Below are 19,405 nucleotides of genomic sequence, written 5' to 3'. Positions count from 1 at the left end.
GGGGGGAGGCCAGTGTGAACCAGCTGACAAGTAAGGCTGACAGCTTTGGCTGGTTATTTTACATTTTCACTGCTTTCTTGTGTTATTTTATTGAGACTTACCACTTGGTGTAACTGCTAAGAGCACAGATCTTGGCTGTGAACCCCAGCTCCTTCACTAAGAAGAATGTTACCTTGGGCGAGCTATTTAGTCTCCCTGGGAAGTAAGAGTATAAATACAGTGCTGTTCTCAGTCAGGTGCTATGAGAACCGTGCTGGGCAGACCTAGGTCTGTGTTTACCACTACTGTTTTCATATTGCACTCGGAAACCAGGCACACAAGGCTAGTTCACGAAAGAATCATCCTTATGGCAGCCTCTCTTTTTAAAGAGATTTCTATGCAGTGACAAGGCTAGCAGAATTGGGGTTACTTGGGTCACAGATGAGTGGAAAGCTAGGTTGGGCCAGTCTACTGGCTAGCTAAGGAGACTCGAATCTTAGCAAGCAAAGTCACGTTCAGCATCCTTACTGTGGCCTGGCGTCCAGCAGCGCTCGTCAGCACAGTAGCAGCCATTCAGCAAAAATGACAAGAGGCACCTCTCCTAGACAGGACAGATGACAAGGGACACCTCTCCTAGACAGGACAGGTGACAAGGGACACCTCTCCTAGACAGGACAGGTGACAAAGAGGCACCTCTCCTAGACAGGACAGGTGACAAGAGGCACCTCTCCTAGACAGGACAGGTGACAAGAGACACCTCTCATAGGACAGGTGACAAAGAAGCACACCTCTCCTAGGCAGGGGCCGCACCGCATTGAACAGAGCCTCCCGCTCACTCTGGAACAAGCTCTGTAGCTTCCTCTCCTGGACTAGTAGCTTCAGGCGCTTTATCCGCTCCCCAGAACGGGAGATGAAATCAGGTCTGTGAAGCTCGAGAGATTCCTAAAGAAGAAAAACCTCACGTTAATGCCATGGCCTTTGCTCAAGTGCCCAGAAAAATGGCACCTGCCCCACAGGCTTGAGAGTCTGCAGGGGAGGGCAGCCCCAGGGAAACCAAAGGGAGCACAGAAACACCTTTGGAAAAAGCTGAGAACTAAGGTAGGGTCACCTGCAACTTTTCTAAATGTTGATGTCAGTGGTCAGTTCATTCCCTTCAGACAAATTCACCATTAAATATCATTTCCTTTAGCAACCAAGGGACTGGCAAGGCCTGGGGAAGAGCTCAGGGGTGAGCACCTGGTTAACACTGTGAGGCCCTAGAACAATGCATCCTGACAAACACCAGGCCTGCTGTGGCACACGTGGGAGCCCGCACAGAGCAAGCAGTGCCAGAGCACCTTCCTCCTCTGTGTCGTCAGGAATGGTGGAATGACCAAAGCCCAGCAAGCCAGTCACACATGTTCCCACAAGCAATATGGCTGAAGTCAACCTGACGTCACTGGACCTACCTGCAGGGTTGCTCTCACAAATGGCCTGAGAGGAGCCCGAGCACCATCTCCACCTGGGCCTCTCAGGGACCCACGACTGCTCATGCACTGCTCCTGCCAGTTTTGTTCCCTCAGGGGCTCTCTCCAGGGTTTGGTTTTGGTTACTGGTTCAAACCAGGAGATACCAGGGCCATAAATCCTGGGCAGGTTTTCCTTCTTAGATCCAGACTTTCTATTTTCCACAGGAACAAACCATGCGACACCTACAGGAAATATTTTCAAGTAGAAATTGAAAAGTTTTATTTTTTAATAACTATACCCAACTACAAGGACATATATGTAACACTGACTTGCAAAGGAATCGTTTGCTAGGGGTGAGAACCCCTAGGGTGCCCTTGAGTTGGTCTTAAGCACAGCAGGACTCTAAATGAAGTTCTAGTTACTTTCAAACCACGCCAGTGTCGTGGCTGGTGGTGTCAACACAGAGTCCTCAGAAGCAAGGGATCTCAGTGTTGCAGTGACTTAGACACACCTTTGTGAGAGGCCCTGCCACCTGGAGTTAGAAATTGACCTTCGAAATGAAACAAACCAACCTTCACAGGAATTTGGCTTGTTCTTCCTTAAGTTTTTGTCCCGCAGATAATTGGCAAGGAACTTTTTCTCTTTGGCTTTTTCTTCTGACTGAGAAGTCACATCACTGTCCTCTTCCAGTCTGGCTTCACTAGGACAGGGAGTTGGGAAAGTCACCCCAACATCACGAGTGTATTTTTTGACACTGGTCACAATCTCCAAGTTACCTGAGGAGAAAGACAGATGTATCTGGGAGCAGACTAGATAGAGTCTGCTTGTATACAGACTTTGGCAGGTTTAAAGTCAGGGGTGAGTCCCTATTAATAACTCAAAGATATGCTGCATGGTGCGGGGGAGGGGGAGAGGGAGGGAGAAGTGGGCAAAAAGGCAGACACGGGTTTAATTTCTAAGTGAGTTTAGCTACCACAGAACAAGAATATAAATTCAATTGTTTCAGACTTTCACCTCCAAGGAAGAAAAACCTTAAGCACTTCTGGACCTGCTGCCAATCATCTCGTAAGGATGAGGAACCTGCATAAGACCAAACTAGGCCCTCTGAATGTGGGTGACAGTTGTGTGGCTTGGGCAGTTTGTGAGGCCACTAGCAGTGGAACCAGTATTTATCCTACTGCATGAACTGGCCTCTTTGGAGCCTATTCCCTATGGGGCCATACCTTGTTCAGCCTAGATACAGGGGGTAGGGGCTTGGTCCTGCCTCAAGTGATGTGACAGACTTTGTTGACTCCCTGTGGGAGAGGAGGTTGGGGAGTGGGCGGGGGAGAAGATGGGGGGAGCAGGAGGACAGGAGGGAGAGGAACTGGGATTGGTATGTAAAATAAGATTTGAAAAGAGACTGATTTATATGCAGCCAAACACTCTTGAGGCATAAGCTTCGGATTCTCCTGGTCCCTCTCACCATTCTGTTTACAAATCAGGACCCCAGGCTGTCACTCACTTAGGCCATTCTCTTCCTCCTTTGTTTTTACAAAATGCACACAGCAGCAAACTGTACATGTTCTGTACCTTGATTTTTCTTTTAAAATATATATGCTGGGGACTTCTGTGTGTGCTGGGAACTGAAGCCAGAACTCTACAAGAGCAACCAGTGCTCTTAACCATTACTCCAGCCCCAAGAGAGCTTCCTCATTCTATGCAAAAGTACAATAATTAATTTCACCATTGTTATTGATGGCTATCAAAGTTGACTTTAATTTTCTGCTAAAATAACCCTACTTTTTACACTTAGCATCTTGCACATATTTAAGTATATCTAGTGGTCAAAACAAAAAAAAAAAAAAAAACAAACGCTGGGTCAAAGGAAATTTAACACGAGCTCCCAAACTGCTCTTCACAGAGGCTGTAGTGTTTGAACCCTGCTACTTAGTTTCCTATACTCTTGCTTAGACACTTAGATTTTTTTTGCAATTAGTAAGCAAAAATAGTATCCAAATATACAGGTACTTTTAATCTTTATACCCTTTATCATAAGGGAGGTTAAATAAGTGTGTTGAAGAAGCATTTTTATATCAATGCAAAATTTAAATTCAAAGGCCTTACCAGCTTGTACACCCTTGTTCAACATATGCACACTTTCCTCGTCGTAAAGAGTAGAAGCCAAGCTCAAGAAACTACCAGCAGATGAGCCGGAGTCAGAGGAAATCTCGTTTGCCACCTGGAAAAACAAAAGACTCTGTTAAGAGTGATCAGTAGCCAGAGGAGTGGTTAGCTACAGGCCAAGCCAGCCCTCTCTAGCCAAGCTGCTGGGACACAGCTGAAAGACTCTCGGGACCCATGTGGACACGTGTCTGTGACATGAAGAATGCCGCTTGAAGGACAGGCCCAAGCTACGGCAATACAAAGAGAGCTGGAAATTTCTCTGGGACTCGAGAAAACTGAAGAAGCTGGTAGCTAAACCTTAGCCTGACACATCTCCAGAGTAAAATTCTCAGCTCGCACCTGTAGATAATTCTGGAGCTAAAAGAGATGCTAACTAAAGTGATGAAGTCTAGAGGACCCCTCAATCAGAGCAGACACACTTCTTATCTGACAGACAGACACCAGAGAGCTGCATTGCACCTTAAGAAATCCCAAATGAGTCAAGCACAAAATATACGAAAGCCCCACGGTCCTTTTTAACTATATTCAGAGCAAGTAGAGCACCGAAGTCAAGTTAAGGGATCAAAGCTGACACTGATGGGTGGAAAAAAAATCTTCATAAACTGTTTTTGTTTTGTTTGAGTTTTTTTGTTTTGTTTTGTTTTTTGGATAGGGTTTCTCTGTAGCTTTGGAGCCTATGTTGGAACTCATTCTGTAGACCAGGCTGGCCTCGATCCACCTGTCTCTGTTTGCTGAGTGCTGGATTAAAGGTGTGTGCCACTACCACCCGTCAAAAACGGTTTCTTAAACACAAACAAACAAAAAGCTGTCTGTATCCAAGCATACAAACACAGAGGAGGGCAACAGCAGCCTCCTCCATCGCTCTCAATCTGGACTTTGGGCTTACATTTTCACAGCTAGATTGGGACGCTAGGAAGCCCCAGCAATCCTGCCTCTGCTTCCCTTCCCTCAGACCTGGAATTATAGGCACATAAATGATGATCAGCTTTTGGGTAGGTGTGGGCACCTGAACACTGGTTGGCATGATGGCACAGCAATGCTCTCCCCAGAGATACCTCTCAAGCTGAAGTGTTTAAGCTCATAAAAATGTATAGGGATGGGAAAACTGGGGTGGGGGGACAGACTCTCTAGGGGAGAGGTTTGTTCATATGAAATTTTAATTAAGTGCCAAATGGCATTCTCAAAGCAAGTTTGATAGAGGTGTATTACAGCTCAAACCAGGCATCTGCTCCTTTAAACTATAAAAACTATACTCCAAGGTTTCCAGGAACTTAGCCCAGAATCTTGGGGAAAAAGAAGCCATGATATGATATTTGACAGCAGGAAACATTGATTTTCAGAAAGGTAAGTGTTGGAAACTGGTGAGTTTAACACCACTGACCTGTCAAGTTCAGAACTCAACATCAATCAATCAGTAGGCATGTGAAAGTCAAGGTCAGCAAATGTCTGAGCATGGGAAAGACGACAGCAACTGGCCTGCCAAGGTGGCAGCTTTCCTAGTACACATGGTCCCCGAGTGGCAGCTTGTACGGTGTACTAGTATTTGAACAAAAGAATAACATGTATGGGAACTAGGCAGAGTTCCAAGGATTAAAATGGCAACACACACTGGTAGAAGCCCGATCAGTTAGTCCACATTTACCCTAGTGTTACTTCAACACTCAGAAAGACCCTGAGTAGGCATCTTGCACTGCACAAATCCCCATTGAGCACCCTTGTGTCTCTAGGCTTGGCCATTTTTTTTATTTAAACACTGCCTGGCCCGTTATCTGTAGCCTCTTATTGGCTAGCTCTTACATATTGTTCTAACCCATTTCTAATATTCTGTGTAGTCCACGAGGTGGCTTACCAGGGAGGATCTTAACCTGCGTCTGTCTGGAGTGGGAGAACCATGGCGACTCCCTGACTCAGCTTCTTTCTCCCAGGATCCTCTTCTGTTTACTCCACCCACCTATGTTCTAACCAATAAAATGGGCCAAGGCAGTTTCTTTATTATAATTAACCAATGTCCTTCCTCCATCATTTCCCCTTTTTCAGGGAGGATCTTAACCTGCGTCTGTCTGGAGTGGGAGAACCATGGCGACTCTAGGCTTGGCCATTCTTGCTTCATGTTTTATATATAAATGCCTTGGAGATTTGGAAAGCAGGCTTTCTATATAATAAACACCCAGAGGGCCTGAGAGGCTCTTTAGGAACAGTAGTATGGTCAAAATAAAACAAAGGGATGTTTAGTAGTGAAATTATGTAAATTAAAGGCCAGAGAGCACTGTGTAGACAGAACGAGGAAATTTTTGATGTAGGAGGGAACCTCCCCCCCACAAAAAAAAACAAAGTGAGCTCCAAGCCTATAACCCTAAAACTTGAGCCTGCCTTTACTTGTCCTCTCTCAAGACACAGAGCTGTCTCTTTGTGCCAGTTCCCTCACCTAGACATTGAACTGAGGGTTTTGCTCCTGAAACTACGGGAAAAGTAGACAGAGGCTGAATATGCTGGTTTACACCTGTAATCCCAACACTTGGGAGCTGCAGGAGGATTGAACCCTAGGCTAGCCTGATACACAGTGAGGCCCTGTTCCAAAACAAACAAACGAATAAAGGAATACATATAACAAAAGAAATAAATCAACAAAAGAAACACTAGAAAAAATAAAATCTCAGCTCTTCATGAGTTCAATCAAGCCCAGTCGGGGCAAAAAATTGAGACACCATTTCAAAACAAACAAATAAAAAATGGTTTTGATGATAGACTATTAAATACAACAAAAACCCAACTAATGTAAAACGTTGAGAATGCTATGATGTTAAAAGGCAAAATCTGCAAGTAGAGAAGAGACGCGATGGCAGGTAATACAACATACCTCTACAGTTGAGACACAAAGTACAGTAGGTGCCCGAATGGGCTGAGTCTCAAGAGAGAAAAGTCATTTCTGCATTCTAACACTGAGAAATTTGAAAATAAAATTAAGGAAACAATCTCATTCACAATAGAAAAACTATAAAGTATTTATGGGAGAAATTAAAAATGTTGATGAGACTCTCATACAGAAAACTCAAAAACTGCTAGGATGGCAAGTCTCTTCAGATTAATTTGTAGGTTCTCCATAAGCCTAAAATATTCCAATGAATCTTCCTGAAGAAATTTGTAAGCTGATCTCAAACTTCCATGGAAAGGCAAAGGATCATCAGAGACCAAAATTAATAAAAAAGAGAAAGAACAGATAAAAAAATCATTTCCTGATTTCAAAACAAAGCTACAATGATTAAGACACACTCTAACTGAGGCTACAGCAGCCAACAAAGAACTGAGAAGATAAAGTGACTCTGAGGAGTGTGGTCAGTGATTTTCCAGGAAGGACCAAAGCTACCCACTGCAGGAAAGGATAGAGCTCCGAACAAGGGATTCAGAACAAATGATCTTCACATACAAGAGGACTTTAGACACATCACATACATTTTACTGAGCAGAGCTAAAGAATTACTAAAGAATTACATAAAGATATGTCCAAACTTTCTGAGATTGCTACATGGCATTGCCATCCATGAATGGCACAACAGCTATCCTGAAGTACATGTGGACTACAGGTGATACAAGCTGACATCAAATTTTAAAATAAAAACATAGGAGAAAAAAACTCAGGTCTAATAGTAACAGCACAATTCACAAGGGGGGGGGAGTTAAACCAAATGCATTACTCAGCATTTGAACATCAAATTTTATTTTAAAAATAAACTAGGAGAGAGTGCCAGAACAGGAGGTCTTGTCACCAGGTTACACACTGGTGAGACCTGTGACAAAAACACAGAGCTGACGAGACCAGACACCGCACTTGATCTTACGAGCTAAACAGGAAGACAGACGACCTAACTTAAAAACAGGCAAAATATCTGAGTATCCTTCCCACCAAAGACAAGAACACAAAAAGATCTTCACTATCAAGCCACTGGCAAAGTCCAGATTAAAAGCATCACGAATTCCTTCACATCATTTAGAATGGTCACCACAAAAACACCAATAATGACAGGCAAGATGTGGAGGAACTGGAATGCTCAACACACTGCACATGGGCAATCTGAAAAAACACAGGCAGTTTCTTAAAAATTTGCCATACGTCATAAAGGAAATAAAAGAAATTTAAATGCTTACATAAAACTTCTAGACCAATGTTTACAGTCATATTCCAATAATTAAAAACACCTAACCATTCTAAATGTCCACTAACAGACACAACGTGGTAAAACCATAGAACCAACTACAGCTCAGCAGCAGGAGGAATTCCTGACGACACACCACCCAGGTGAACTCTGAAATCAGCATGCTAGAGCAAGCAAGCCAGAGCAAAGGCTGCATCATCCGCGACTTGGCTGAACTGTGCAGAATGGGCAGGATGAGGGTTCCCAAAGCTGGGAATAGCTGTAAACAAAAAAAAAAAAGGGAGCTTCCCGCATAGAAAAAGTCTAAGGCGGATATGCTGATGATCGCACAACTCATTGTGAATGCACACGCCATGGAAACCCACAATTACAGTGCATCTTAAACAAAGTGCTATGAAAAGCTAAACATTTAAAACTACAGCCTAAAATAAACTCCTCCCAACAAAATGTACTTATTCGGCCATCTATGATGGTAAAAGCCAAAGGAGACAAACACATACTAAGTAGGGTGCAGAGAAACGGAAACGTTCTCACTGCTGACGGGGATGGGAACTGCTAAAGACACTTCAAAGTCTGGCAGTTCACCAGAAGTGAAGAGTTGCATGAGATCAAACAATTCCACCCCAGACATATTCCTAAGAAAAGGGAACAGGCTAACACATGAAAATGTGGACATGCTCACCCAGTTTTGTTGAAATAGGCAAAAAAGGAGAAAATCTTGTCCATGAACTGAATGACAAAACAAAATGTGGCCATCAGCTAAGTGGAGTATCACAAAGATAACGTGCTATGGTCTAACATAAAAGCATTAGGTGAAATGCAGCCCCACACCCTAGAGCAGTGGTGCAGGGAGTACCGACTTCTACCCACACTCCAAAGTCACCATGAGAAGACTTGTACTTGTGTCAAACTGGCTTGGGGATCCACCATGGGATACACGTTTAAAAATTCATCAACAAATGCTTCTGGCAAGCAGGAGACCAGATCACTCTGTCCAGAGGAGGACGCAGGTACCTTATCAACCTCCAGATTTGAGTGTAGATCGGCTCATTCTGTTTTCCTACATGGGGCTTTCATAAAAAGATTTAAGCGTTCCCAAGTTAAATGACATCAGTTACCACAGTGTATGCTTTCGGTTGTGGATCATCTTGGAAGATGTGTGCTGGCGGCTGCTTCTCTCTAGCGTCTATTATGAGAGCAAACTCACCTGCTGTTGCCTGGCTCTACAGAGGGTCAAAGAACATGCCACCATTTGCAAGGATGTTTTTCTACAACTTTTTTTTTCTTTTCTTTTTTTTTCCCCCCCGAGACAGGGTTTCTCTGTAGCTTTGGAGCCTGTCCTGGAACTAGCTCTTGTAGACCAGGCTGGCCTGGAACTCCCAGAGATCCGCCTGCCTCTGCCTCCCGAGTGCTGGGATTAAAGGTGTGCGCCACCACCGCCCGGCTACAACTTTTGTAGAATCTTTTAACCTAAAAAGTACTAGATAAGACCCATTCCTACGTTTACTGATTAGACATCAGAAAGATCCAGAAAGGAAGCCTTTAAATTAAATATTGTATTTATGGAGACGGGATCTCATGTAGCCCAGTCTTGCCTTTAACTGGCTGAGCAGGCAAGGGCAACTGAATTTCTGATCTGCTTGTCTTGGCCTTCCAAATTCGGGGACTACAGGCAATTGCCACTATGCCCCAGCTTTTTAAAACCATTCAAGAGTCTAAAATTATCTCTATTTCATTAAGCATACCAGTCAATAAACAGACAACCTGTCAGGTGTGATAGTGTATACCTGTCTTCCAGCACTTGGGAAGCAGAGGCAAGAGAATCAGGAAATCTAAGTCATCTTTGGGTACACAGCATGTTAAAAGCCTGGACTACTTGAGACCCTGTCCAAAATAGAGAATTACTCTGGATATAAAAATTAAGCTTGGAAAAATGTACTTGTTAGCTTAATATCAGTGGCCTTCAGTCAGCTAGGCACCAGAGAGGAGAGAGTTTTGTCCTTCTGAGGAACGGAATGATCATAACTACCTAAGCTTAAGTCAGAAACACACTCTAGTAAGTAAGTCAAAATCAGAGGAACTCTATGGCACCAAAACATGTTTCTTGCCAAAAGGCTTTTAGAAATGTCCAGATCAAGCCTGGTGGTGGTGGCGCACATCTTTAATCCCAGCACTTGTGAGGCGTGAGGCAGAGGCAGGCGGATCTCAATGAGTTTAAGGTAGGCCTGGTCACCAAACAAGTTCCAGGACTGTTACACAGAGAAATCCTGCCTCCAAACAAACAAACAAACAAAAAAACTAACAGAAAAAGACCAGATCAACTATAGTTGATGTCTAGATAATTTATAGTCTAGTAATAAAATGTATTGGCCCACTAAGGGGTGACAAAACTATGTATCTATACAAAAAATAACCTTTGACATGTAATTCCTAGAGACAAGTTACGAGGGAGACCTAGAGGGTAAATGATACCCATTATGAAAAACAACTGGGCTTAGTTGCAGACACCTTTAATGGGAGGCAGAGGCAGGCAGATCTCTGTGAATCTGAGGCCAGGATAGTGTACATAGTGAATTCTAAATAGTTGGGGCTATGTAGAAAGACCCTATTTCAAAAAAACAAACAAAAAATGTGTGTCAAACCTTCCATAGAAGGTTAAAAGGGCATTGTATCTGAATGGGTTCTTGGCTTTTGGGTTTTTTTTCTCCTGGTATCCATGAGAGTAAGGACTGAAGATAGGAAAACAACTGTGGGTGACCCCAACACTCACACTGTAACTACCAAGGTGGTTAACATGCTACGGAGGTCATTATAGTTGACATCAGGAAAGTTCCCAGATACAGCAGGGTTGAAGAACAGAGGGAGGAAGGAAACCTAGGACTTCAACTCCACCATCAATATGTGGACAAGGCAGGAAGTTGACTTATGATCACAAAACATTGCAGAGCAGGATGGTAGCAATTCAAAGGTTTTCTATTAATATGGAAACAATATGGTCTAAAAGTGGCATTTTTCTTTGTGCTCCCTTGAAAACCTTAGCCTCTGGCTCTAAACATCCAGAGGGATCCTGATCATTCACCAGGTCGCTATCACCATTTGACTCAGGTGGCCAGCTGCACCTGATGTTAGGTTTACTTGGAGGCTCTGATCCAATTTTATCATTAGTGAATAAAACTTTACACTTGAGACAAAATTAATTTCCACTTCAGATATTTCCAATATTTTAACTGTTTTAGATTAAAATTTCAAAAGAAAAACATGCTACTCAATTACTGAATCTTAATGGTTAAGAATCCAGTTAACAAAAGGACACCATCTACAAGAGCTAGTTCCAGAACAGGCACCAAAGCTACAGAGAAACCCTGTCTCAAAAAACCAAAAAAAGAAAAAAGGAAAAAAAAAAAAAGGATACCAGATTTTCTTAGTAACTCTATATTACTTTCTTAATAAAAGATATCTACTGATAATTATTTAGAAAAATTTACACACAAGATAAACTATATACATTAGCAGTTTAAACGTACTGCTTCCTTACCCCTGTATATTTTTAAGTAGGAAATTTGTGTTTATAAGCTTAAGGGTGGGCTAGCAGAATGAATAAAGAAACAATGTTACAACATAATTGCAGAACAACTAATGTTTAAGAATCAATAAAGAAATCTTCAGGGAATAACAAAAAAGACTATAAAAGACAGCATAAGAAATATAAATGGAAAATCTTAAACTAATTTTTTAAAAAACACATTTCAGAGTACTAGCAGACGTTAAAAAGCTGAGTCCCTGAACTGGGCCTGGGGATAACACGACACACGCTCTCAGACCTGCGGAACGGCAAACTTTTTTGGAAATACCCTTCCAGAGGGGTCACCTTCTGGGCCAAGAGGTAGTGGGCTGTAGATTACAGACAGCAATTCAGTTTTGATCAGCTAAGTCTATTTCTTTCAGTTTATGTTTTCCTCAATAATCATCCACTTAGATTCTAAAATACATCTGCCTAAAACAACCATGAAAATATCGCCTTTGTCCCCATTTGATGCACACACATACAGGCAAAACCACATACATAAGTCTAAGAAACATCTTCTTTGTCTGTGTCTGTGTTTCCCTATCACTTTCTTTCCTTCTGTGGCAAGAAACCAGAGAAAATGACCAGAGGAAACAGAGAAAACTGTTAAAGGGTCTGCTCTTGACTATACTCATCAGTCCTGGGAATGGATTCCTATGGTGGACAGGCTCTTCTCACCACAGATTTTGCCACAACTCCTAGTTTTGACATACCATTATTACCTTGAAATGTAAAACAATGCATTTAATTTTAAAATATTTGTTCAGTCTAGTTTTACTGTGTTGTGGTTACAGTTACTTATAAAACGTGAGCATCCACTCCACGGATCACATTCCATATTAGAAGTGTGTGTGGGTGGACAAGTCTTTTAAGCTGCTCTGTTGACTTGTCATGCCCACAGTTTATGAATATGGCCCACAGAAAGACAAGTAACATTCACTCAGACACAAAACAAAAACACACACAAAGCAAAACAAAAAAAAATCAAATTGAAGGCTGAAATCAATAAAATAGAAACAATTCAATCAATAAAACAAAGAGCTGGTTCTGTGAGAAAATCATCAAGATAGACAAACCCTTATCCAAACTAATCAAAAGGCAAAGAGAGAATATCCAAATTAACAAAAACAGAAATGAAAAGGGGACAACAGACACTGAGGAAATTCAGAGATTCATTAGGTCATACTTTGAAAGCCCGTACTCCAAAAAATTGGAAAATGTAAAAGAAATGGACAATTGTTTGGATAGGTACCACATACCACAATGAACAGTTTAAATAAATGAACAATTTAAATAGACCTATAACCTATAAGGAAATAGAAGCAATCATCAAAAGTCTCCCAAACAAAAAAAAGCCCAGGTCTTGATGGTTTTAGCACAAACTCTACCAGAACTTCAAAGAAGAGCTAATACCTATACTCCTCAAATTGTTCCACACAATAGAAACAGAACAATACCAAACTTTTTTTTATGAAGCTACAGTTACCCTGGTACCGAAATCACACAAAGACTCAACCAAGAGAGAGAATTACAGATCAATCTCCCTCATGAATATTCATGAAAAATACTCAATAAAATACTGGCAAACTGAATCCAAGAACACATAAAAAAAATCATCCACCATGATCAAGTCAGCTTCACCCCAGAGATGCAGGGATGGTTCAACATATAAAAACCTAACAACGTACTTTATCAAATAAGTAAACTGAAAGAAAAAAACCATACGATCATTTCATTAGATGCTGAACAAGTATTTGACAAAATCCAGCATCCCTTCATGATAAAGATCTTGGAGAGATCAGGATTACAAGGAATGTATTGAAACATAATAAAAACAAAATACAGCAAGCTGACAGCCAACATTATATTAAATGGAGAGAAACAAAGTAATTCCACTAAAATCAGGCACAAGACAAGGCTATCCACTCTCTCCATATCTATTCTGCTGTGGTAGCTCTGTTACAGAATGGCGCCCACGTGAACAACTACATCCACATAAAGCCTGAGACAGCTTGGGAAGTAATTCTAGAACAAAATAACAACATTACACATGGTTTCTTGGTATCAGTAATTTCTCGGGTCTGCTCTGCTTGCTAGGGGCAAGCAAGCACTCTCAAAGAGAGGCTTCCTGACTCAGCTTTAGCTGTAAAGTCTTGCAGCTCTTTTAAGAGGTCCTGCCAAGAAACACTTAAATAGTGTTGATAAACAGCTGACCACATGCTTTTTAGTTTTCAGCCGTAGCAGGAAAAAAGCTCCCATGCTCTTGAATAGGTAGGATCAGCAAAATAAAAATGGCAACCCTACCAAAAGCAATCTACAGATTTAATGCAATCTCCATCAAAATCCCAACACAATTCTTCACAAATCTCAAAAGAACAACGATCATCTTCATATGGAAAAACAAACAAACCTGGATAGCCAAAACAATCCTGTACAATAAAGAAACTTCTGGAGGTATCACAAGTTCTATTATAGCTTGACATCAATCTCTATTATAGAGCTACAGTAATGAAAACAGCTTGGTACTGGCATGAAAAGACAGGTGTACCAATGGAATTGAATCAAAAATCCAGATATTAATTCACACACCTATGAACACCTGATTTTTGACAAAAAACTAAAATTATACAATGTAAAAAAGAAAGCATCTTCAACAAATATTGCTGGCATAACTGGATGTCAGCATGTAGAAGAATGCAAATAGAACCATATCTATCCCCATGCACAAAACTCAGGTACAAACAGATCAAAGACCTCAATATAAATCTAGTGACACTGAACCTCACAGAAGAGAAAGTGGGAAGCAGCCTTCACGTATGAGCACAGGAGACCACTTCGTAAACATAACACTAGTAGCACAGACACTGAGAGCAACAATAAATAAATAGGACCTTCTGAAACTGAGAAGCTTCTGTAAAGCAAAGACACAGTCAATAAGTCAAAACGGCAGGGTACTGAATGGAAAAAGATCTTCAACAACCCCACATCAGACAGAGGATTGATCGCCAAAGTATTTACAGAACTCAAGAAACTAGGCATCAAAATACCTAATAACCCGATTTTTAAAATAGGGTACAGATCTAAACAGAATTCTCAACAAAAGCATCTCAAATGGCCGAAAAGACATAAGCAAATGTGCAATATCCTTAGCCATCAGGGAAATGCAAATCAAAATGGCTTTGAGATTCCATCTTACACCAGTTAGAATGGCTAAGATCAAAAACACCAATGACAGCTTTTGCTGGTGGGAGTGCAAACATGTACAGCCACTTTGGAAATCAGTATGTCGGATTCTCAAAAAATTGGAAATCAACCTACCCCAGCAATACCAAACTCTTGGGCATATACCCTAAGAATGCTCAGTCATACTATAAGAACATCTGCTCAACTATGTTCATAACAGCATTATTTGTAATAGCCAGAACCTGGAAGCAATTTAGATGCCCCTTTACCAAAGAATGGATAAAGAAAATGTGGGACTTTTACACAATGGAGTAATAATCAGAGGTTAAAAAAAAATGACACCTTGAAAATTACATGCAAATGGATGGAACTAGAAAAAACTATCCTCAGTGAGGGAACCCAGACCCAGAAAGATGAGCACGATACGTACTCACTCATCAATGGATATTAGAAGAAGCAAAGGATATCCAATCTATAGTCTACAACTCCAGAAAAGTTAGGTAACAAAGAATATCCTAAGAGAAACATATATAGATTCCCCCTGGGAAGGGGAAATAGACAAGATCTCCTGAGAATATTGGGAGCATGGGAATGGGGGAGAAGGGAAGATGGAATGGGAGGGAGAACTTAAGGGAACAGGGTGATCAAGATGGGGGAAGGACAGAGAGGGAGAGCAAGGAAAGAGCTATGTTGAATGAGTGAGCCATTATGGGACTAGCAAGAAACCTGGCACTAGAGAAATTCTAAGAATTCCAGGAATTCTTAAGGATGACCCCAGCTAAGAGTCTAAGCAATTGTGGAGAGGATGCCCGAACTGGCCTTGCCCTGTAGTTAGATTGATGACTACCTTAATGGTCATCATAGAATCTTCATCCAGCAACCGATGGAAGCAGATGCAGAGATCCACAGAGAGCACTGGGCTGAGTTCCCAAAATCCAGTTGAAGAGAGGAAGGAGCAATATGAGCAAAGGGTTCAAGACCATGATAGGATACCCACTGAAACAGCTTACCTGAGCTAACGGAAGCTCACTGGGCACGGCAGCAGGAGAACCAGCCAGCATAGGACCAAACTTGGTCCTCTGGATGTGGGTGACAGTTGTACAGCTAGGGCAGACTGTGGGGTCACTGGCAGTGAGTACAGCATTTATCCCTACTGCTTGGACTGGCTTTTTGGAACCCATTCTCTTTGGGGGGATACCTTGCTCAGCCTAGATATAGTGGGAAGGGTCTTGGTCCTGCCTCAAAATAATGTGCTGGACTTTGACGTCTCCCCATGGGAACTTATCCTCTGAGGAGTGGATGGAGGAGGGGTAGGAGGTAAACATGAAGAGAGAGGGAGGAGGAAAAGGAGTGGAAACTGGGATTGCTATGTAAAATGAGAAAAGTTTTTTTTTTAAATATAAACTTAAAAAAATTATCTTTACATGGTATAGAAATCCATATTTCTTATTTCCATATGAAGACTAGACATTACCAGCTGAAAAGTAGCAATGGAAATTTTTATACAATTCAGGCAGGAATACTAAAAAAGAAAGTTTGTACTCTTATATGAAACTAAATACTTGTGTAGTTGACCCAAGAATCCCACTTCCAATATAGCTGCAAAAGACTGTCCCCGAGAGACAAACTGCTTGTTTTGTGTGCTGGACAGCTGGGGAGTGTCCAGCAGAGCACGTGTAAATGTGAAGACTCCATGGAATATTACACGGTGATGAGACACCTGGGTTAGGGACACCTGTGATGACATGCCAGTGGATTCTCAACTTATGAGCATCAGAGAAAAAAAAAACAGTGGTGTACATTATATACAAAAATGCATGTACACACACACGTGTACACACACACACACACACACACGAGCACGCACACACGCAAGGTTTTTGTGTTTTTCTTGAGACATGGTTTCACCGTGTAGCCCGAGCTGTCCTGGACTTGCTTTGTAAATCAGGCTGGCCTCAAACTCAGAGATCAGTATGCCTCTGCCTGCCGAGTCCTGGGATTAAACATGTGTGCCACCACCACCTGGCAATACACAAGTATTTTTTTTTAAATATTTATTTACTTATTATGTATACAATATTCTGTCTGTGTGCCTGTAGGCCAGAAGAGGGCACCAGACCCCATTACAGATGGTTGTGAGCCACCATGTGGTTGCTGGGAATTGAACTCAGGACCTTTGGCAGGCAATGCTCTTAACCACTGAGCCATCTCTCCAGCCCCTACACAAGTATTTTTAAGAACCCATGCAACCCAAAATATATTTTTTAAAGGCCAGCCACATGACTGAAATAAGAATAGGTACAGGGAAATTTTTTTAAAGGCAAGCATGAATGGGAACACATTTAATTCAACTAATTCTTAGCACTAAAGTTATTTTTTCTCTGTCGGGTATGACAGTGTTATACTGGAATGCTACAATTTGGGAGACTGAGGTTGGAGAATTACAAGCTTGAGATCAGCTTTGGGTTCCACAGTAAAACTATGTATATAAGAAAAGATGATGATGAAGATGAGGAAGAGGAGATACCAATGGCACAGAAACTGCACAGTACTTCTCTCACGTTTCTCTTCTGCCACACTTCTGAGAGGATTTACCACGACAAAACTGTAGGGTCAGATTATCATTCAGGCGGAAAATAAAAATTAACAAGAGACTTGGAAATCCGCTTTCTTTGCACACCTATTAACATCACACAAAAACAATTTTGGGTGGGGATGGGAGCTGGAGAGATGGCTCGGTGGTTAAGGGCACTTTTCGTTCCTTGAAGATGACCAGGGTTTGATTCGCAGCACCTGCACAGTGCTCAGGCCAACTAAACTGGCCTACATACTAAATTCAGAGCAGCCAGAGCTACATGGGAAGACTGTTGGGCGGACTGCTTTCAAATCATAGACCCATCTAAGAATTTGCAATCAGACTTTGACTAAAGAAACGTTTTTAAAGTCAATGACATAAGTAATTATTACTGTCAGCATTACTGTATTTCCAGTTTAAAACTTCTGACTCTGATTAAAACAACAAGTACACAGTCAGGTGCAGTGGCACATATCTATAATCCCAGGAAACAGACAGGCAGTTTTCTTTGAGTTCGCAGACATATAAAATAAAATAAATAAATCTTTTACAAATAAGTAATGCCTATTAGAAAACACAAAATACAAAAACTGACTCAAGAAATAGAAATCAAAGAAAAATACATGAACTATGTCTATGGCAATCACTGGTAAATTCTATGAAGCACATAAAGAATTAACATTAATCACAGCATTAATCCTAACACTCAACATCAAAACGCCAAAGAGACAAACTCAGTCCAAGAGGCTGGTATTATCCTAACAACAAAGATAGTAAAAACATCACAAGAAAACTATAGGCCATATGAATATAGATGCAAACATCTTCAAAAGTCTAGCAAATTGAATCCTATGGCACATGAAAAGGATTGCTTAACTAGCAAAATGGGAATTATACCAGGAGTGCAATATTGGTTCAACGTGCGATTATCAATTCATGTATATCGTATTAATAGGAAATGGGATGGTGATGATCATTTCAGTAGATGCCAAATCTGACTAAAACCAAAACCTTTTTTTAATAAAAATAAAATCCAGACGATGAAAAGGGAACTTCCTTAATATAACAAGTCACAAGAGAAAACCCCACAGTTAACATGCGCTCAGCTGTGAAGGACTGAAAGTATTCCTCCTGACCATGACAAGGGTACCTGCTTTTACCACAGAACCCCCCTCTAAAAGTTCTTGGTAAATCAGAAAAATTCAAACCATCCAAACTACAAAGGCGAGAGACACTCTATCTGCAGATGAAAGGAAATCCTATATGCTCTACAAGAAAATTAAGAGTTAACAAATAATCCCAGCACTCAGGAGGCAGAGGTAGGCAAATCTCTGTGAGCTCAAGGCTCACAGAGTGAGTTCCAGGACAGCCAGGGCTACCCTGTCCCAGAAAAAAAAAAAAAGAAAGAAAGAAAAAAGTTAACATACCAATCCAGCAACGCTGCTAAGGTAGAAGACCAACATGTAAAAAGTAGCTATGTACCTATATACCAACAATAATCCAAAAATGAAATTAAAACAATTATACTTACAATAGCATCAAAAAGAATAAAATATTTGCAAGTATGGGCTCTGAAGGGACTCTGAGGGTCAAAACAACGGGACAGTTCTATCAAAACTTATAATGAAGATATACTAAATTCAAACTGGTACTGGCAAAAGGAAAAACAAACCAATAAAACAAAATACAGAATCCAAATGTGGACGGACATGCACATATTCATGACTTCTGATGACAGTGCCAAGGAACAAAGGGGAAAAAGTCTAACAAATGATCTTGTCAGAACTAGACACAACACACCAAAGGATGAAGGTAGACCCTTTCTGAATATCATATATAAAAATTAACTCAAAATAGTGTTTCTAAATATAAAAGCTAGACTAAAAAGACAAAAACCTTATGACATCAGATTTGGAAACAATTGCTTAGATGTGATCCCCAAAGTACAGGTAACCAAAAGTACGTGCTGCACTATTAAAGCTGCTGTATGTCACATATACAATCAAAACATGACCATGTGAGAGGCTGCCTGCAGAATGGCCAAATACATTTTCACATTATACATTTAATATGAGTTACAATACTGAAGATATAGAAAAGTTTAACAACTTCAGTACAAAAAGTTAAGCAGCTAAATTTCTAAAGGTTAAAGGACTTTGTAAAAAAAAGGTCAAAGAAAGCCGGGCGGTGGTGGCGCAGGCCTTTAATCTCAGCACTTGGGAGGCAGAGGCAGGCGGATCTTTGTGAGTTCGAGACCAGCCTGGTCTACAAGAGCTAGTTCCAGGACAGGCTCCAAAGCCACAGAGAAACCCTGTCTCGAAAAACCAAAAAAAAAAAA

The 19,405-nt window shown here is 41.2% G+C and overlaps 1 protein-coding gene across 1 annotated transcript in view; it reads right to left on the bottom strand.

Annotated features, from left to right (window-relative positions):
- Positions 1 to 19,405, bottom strand: part of Alms1 (ALMS1 centrosome and basal body associated protein) — a 117,207-nt gene that overhangs the window by 6,580 nt on the left and 91,222 nt on the right. The window contains exons 18-22 of the mRNA XM_050164969.1: positions 3,534 to 3,648; positions 2,000 to 2,203; positions 1,428 to 1,669; positions 624 to 921; positions 102 to 195 (exon numbers count right to left, since the gene is read on the bottom strand). Coding sequence (XP_050020926.1) covers positions 102 to 195; positions 624 to 921; positions 1,428 to 1,669; positions 2,000 to 2,203; positions 3,534 to 3,648 — 953 coding nt within the window. The remainder of the gene's footprint in view (positions 1 to 101; positions 196 to 623; positions 922 to 1,427; positions 1,670 to 1,999; positions 2,204 to 3,533; positions 3,649 to 19,405) is intronic.

This window comes from Alexandromys fortis, unplaced genomic scaffold (assembly GCF_014885135.2).
Source record: "Alexandromys fortis isolate MF-2015 unplaced genomic scaffold, M_Fortis_MF-2015_v1.1 scaffold_138, whole genome shotgun sequence".
Classification (NCBI taxonomy): domain Eukaryota; kingdom Metazoa; phylum Chordata; class Mammalia; order Rodentia; family Cricetidae; genus Alexandromys; species Alexandromys fortis.
The sequence above is the reverse complement of the archived record's forward strand: the minus strand, read 5'-3'. Positions and strand labels throughout refer to the sequence as shown.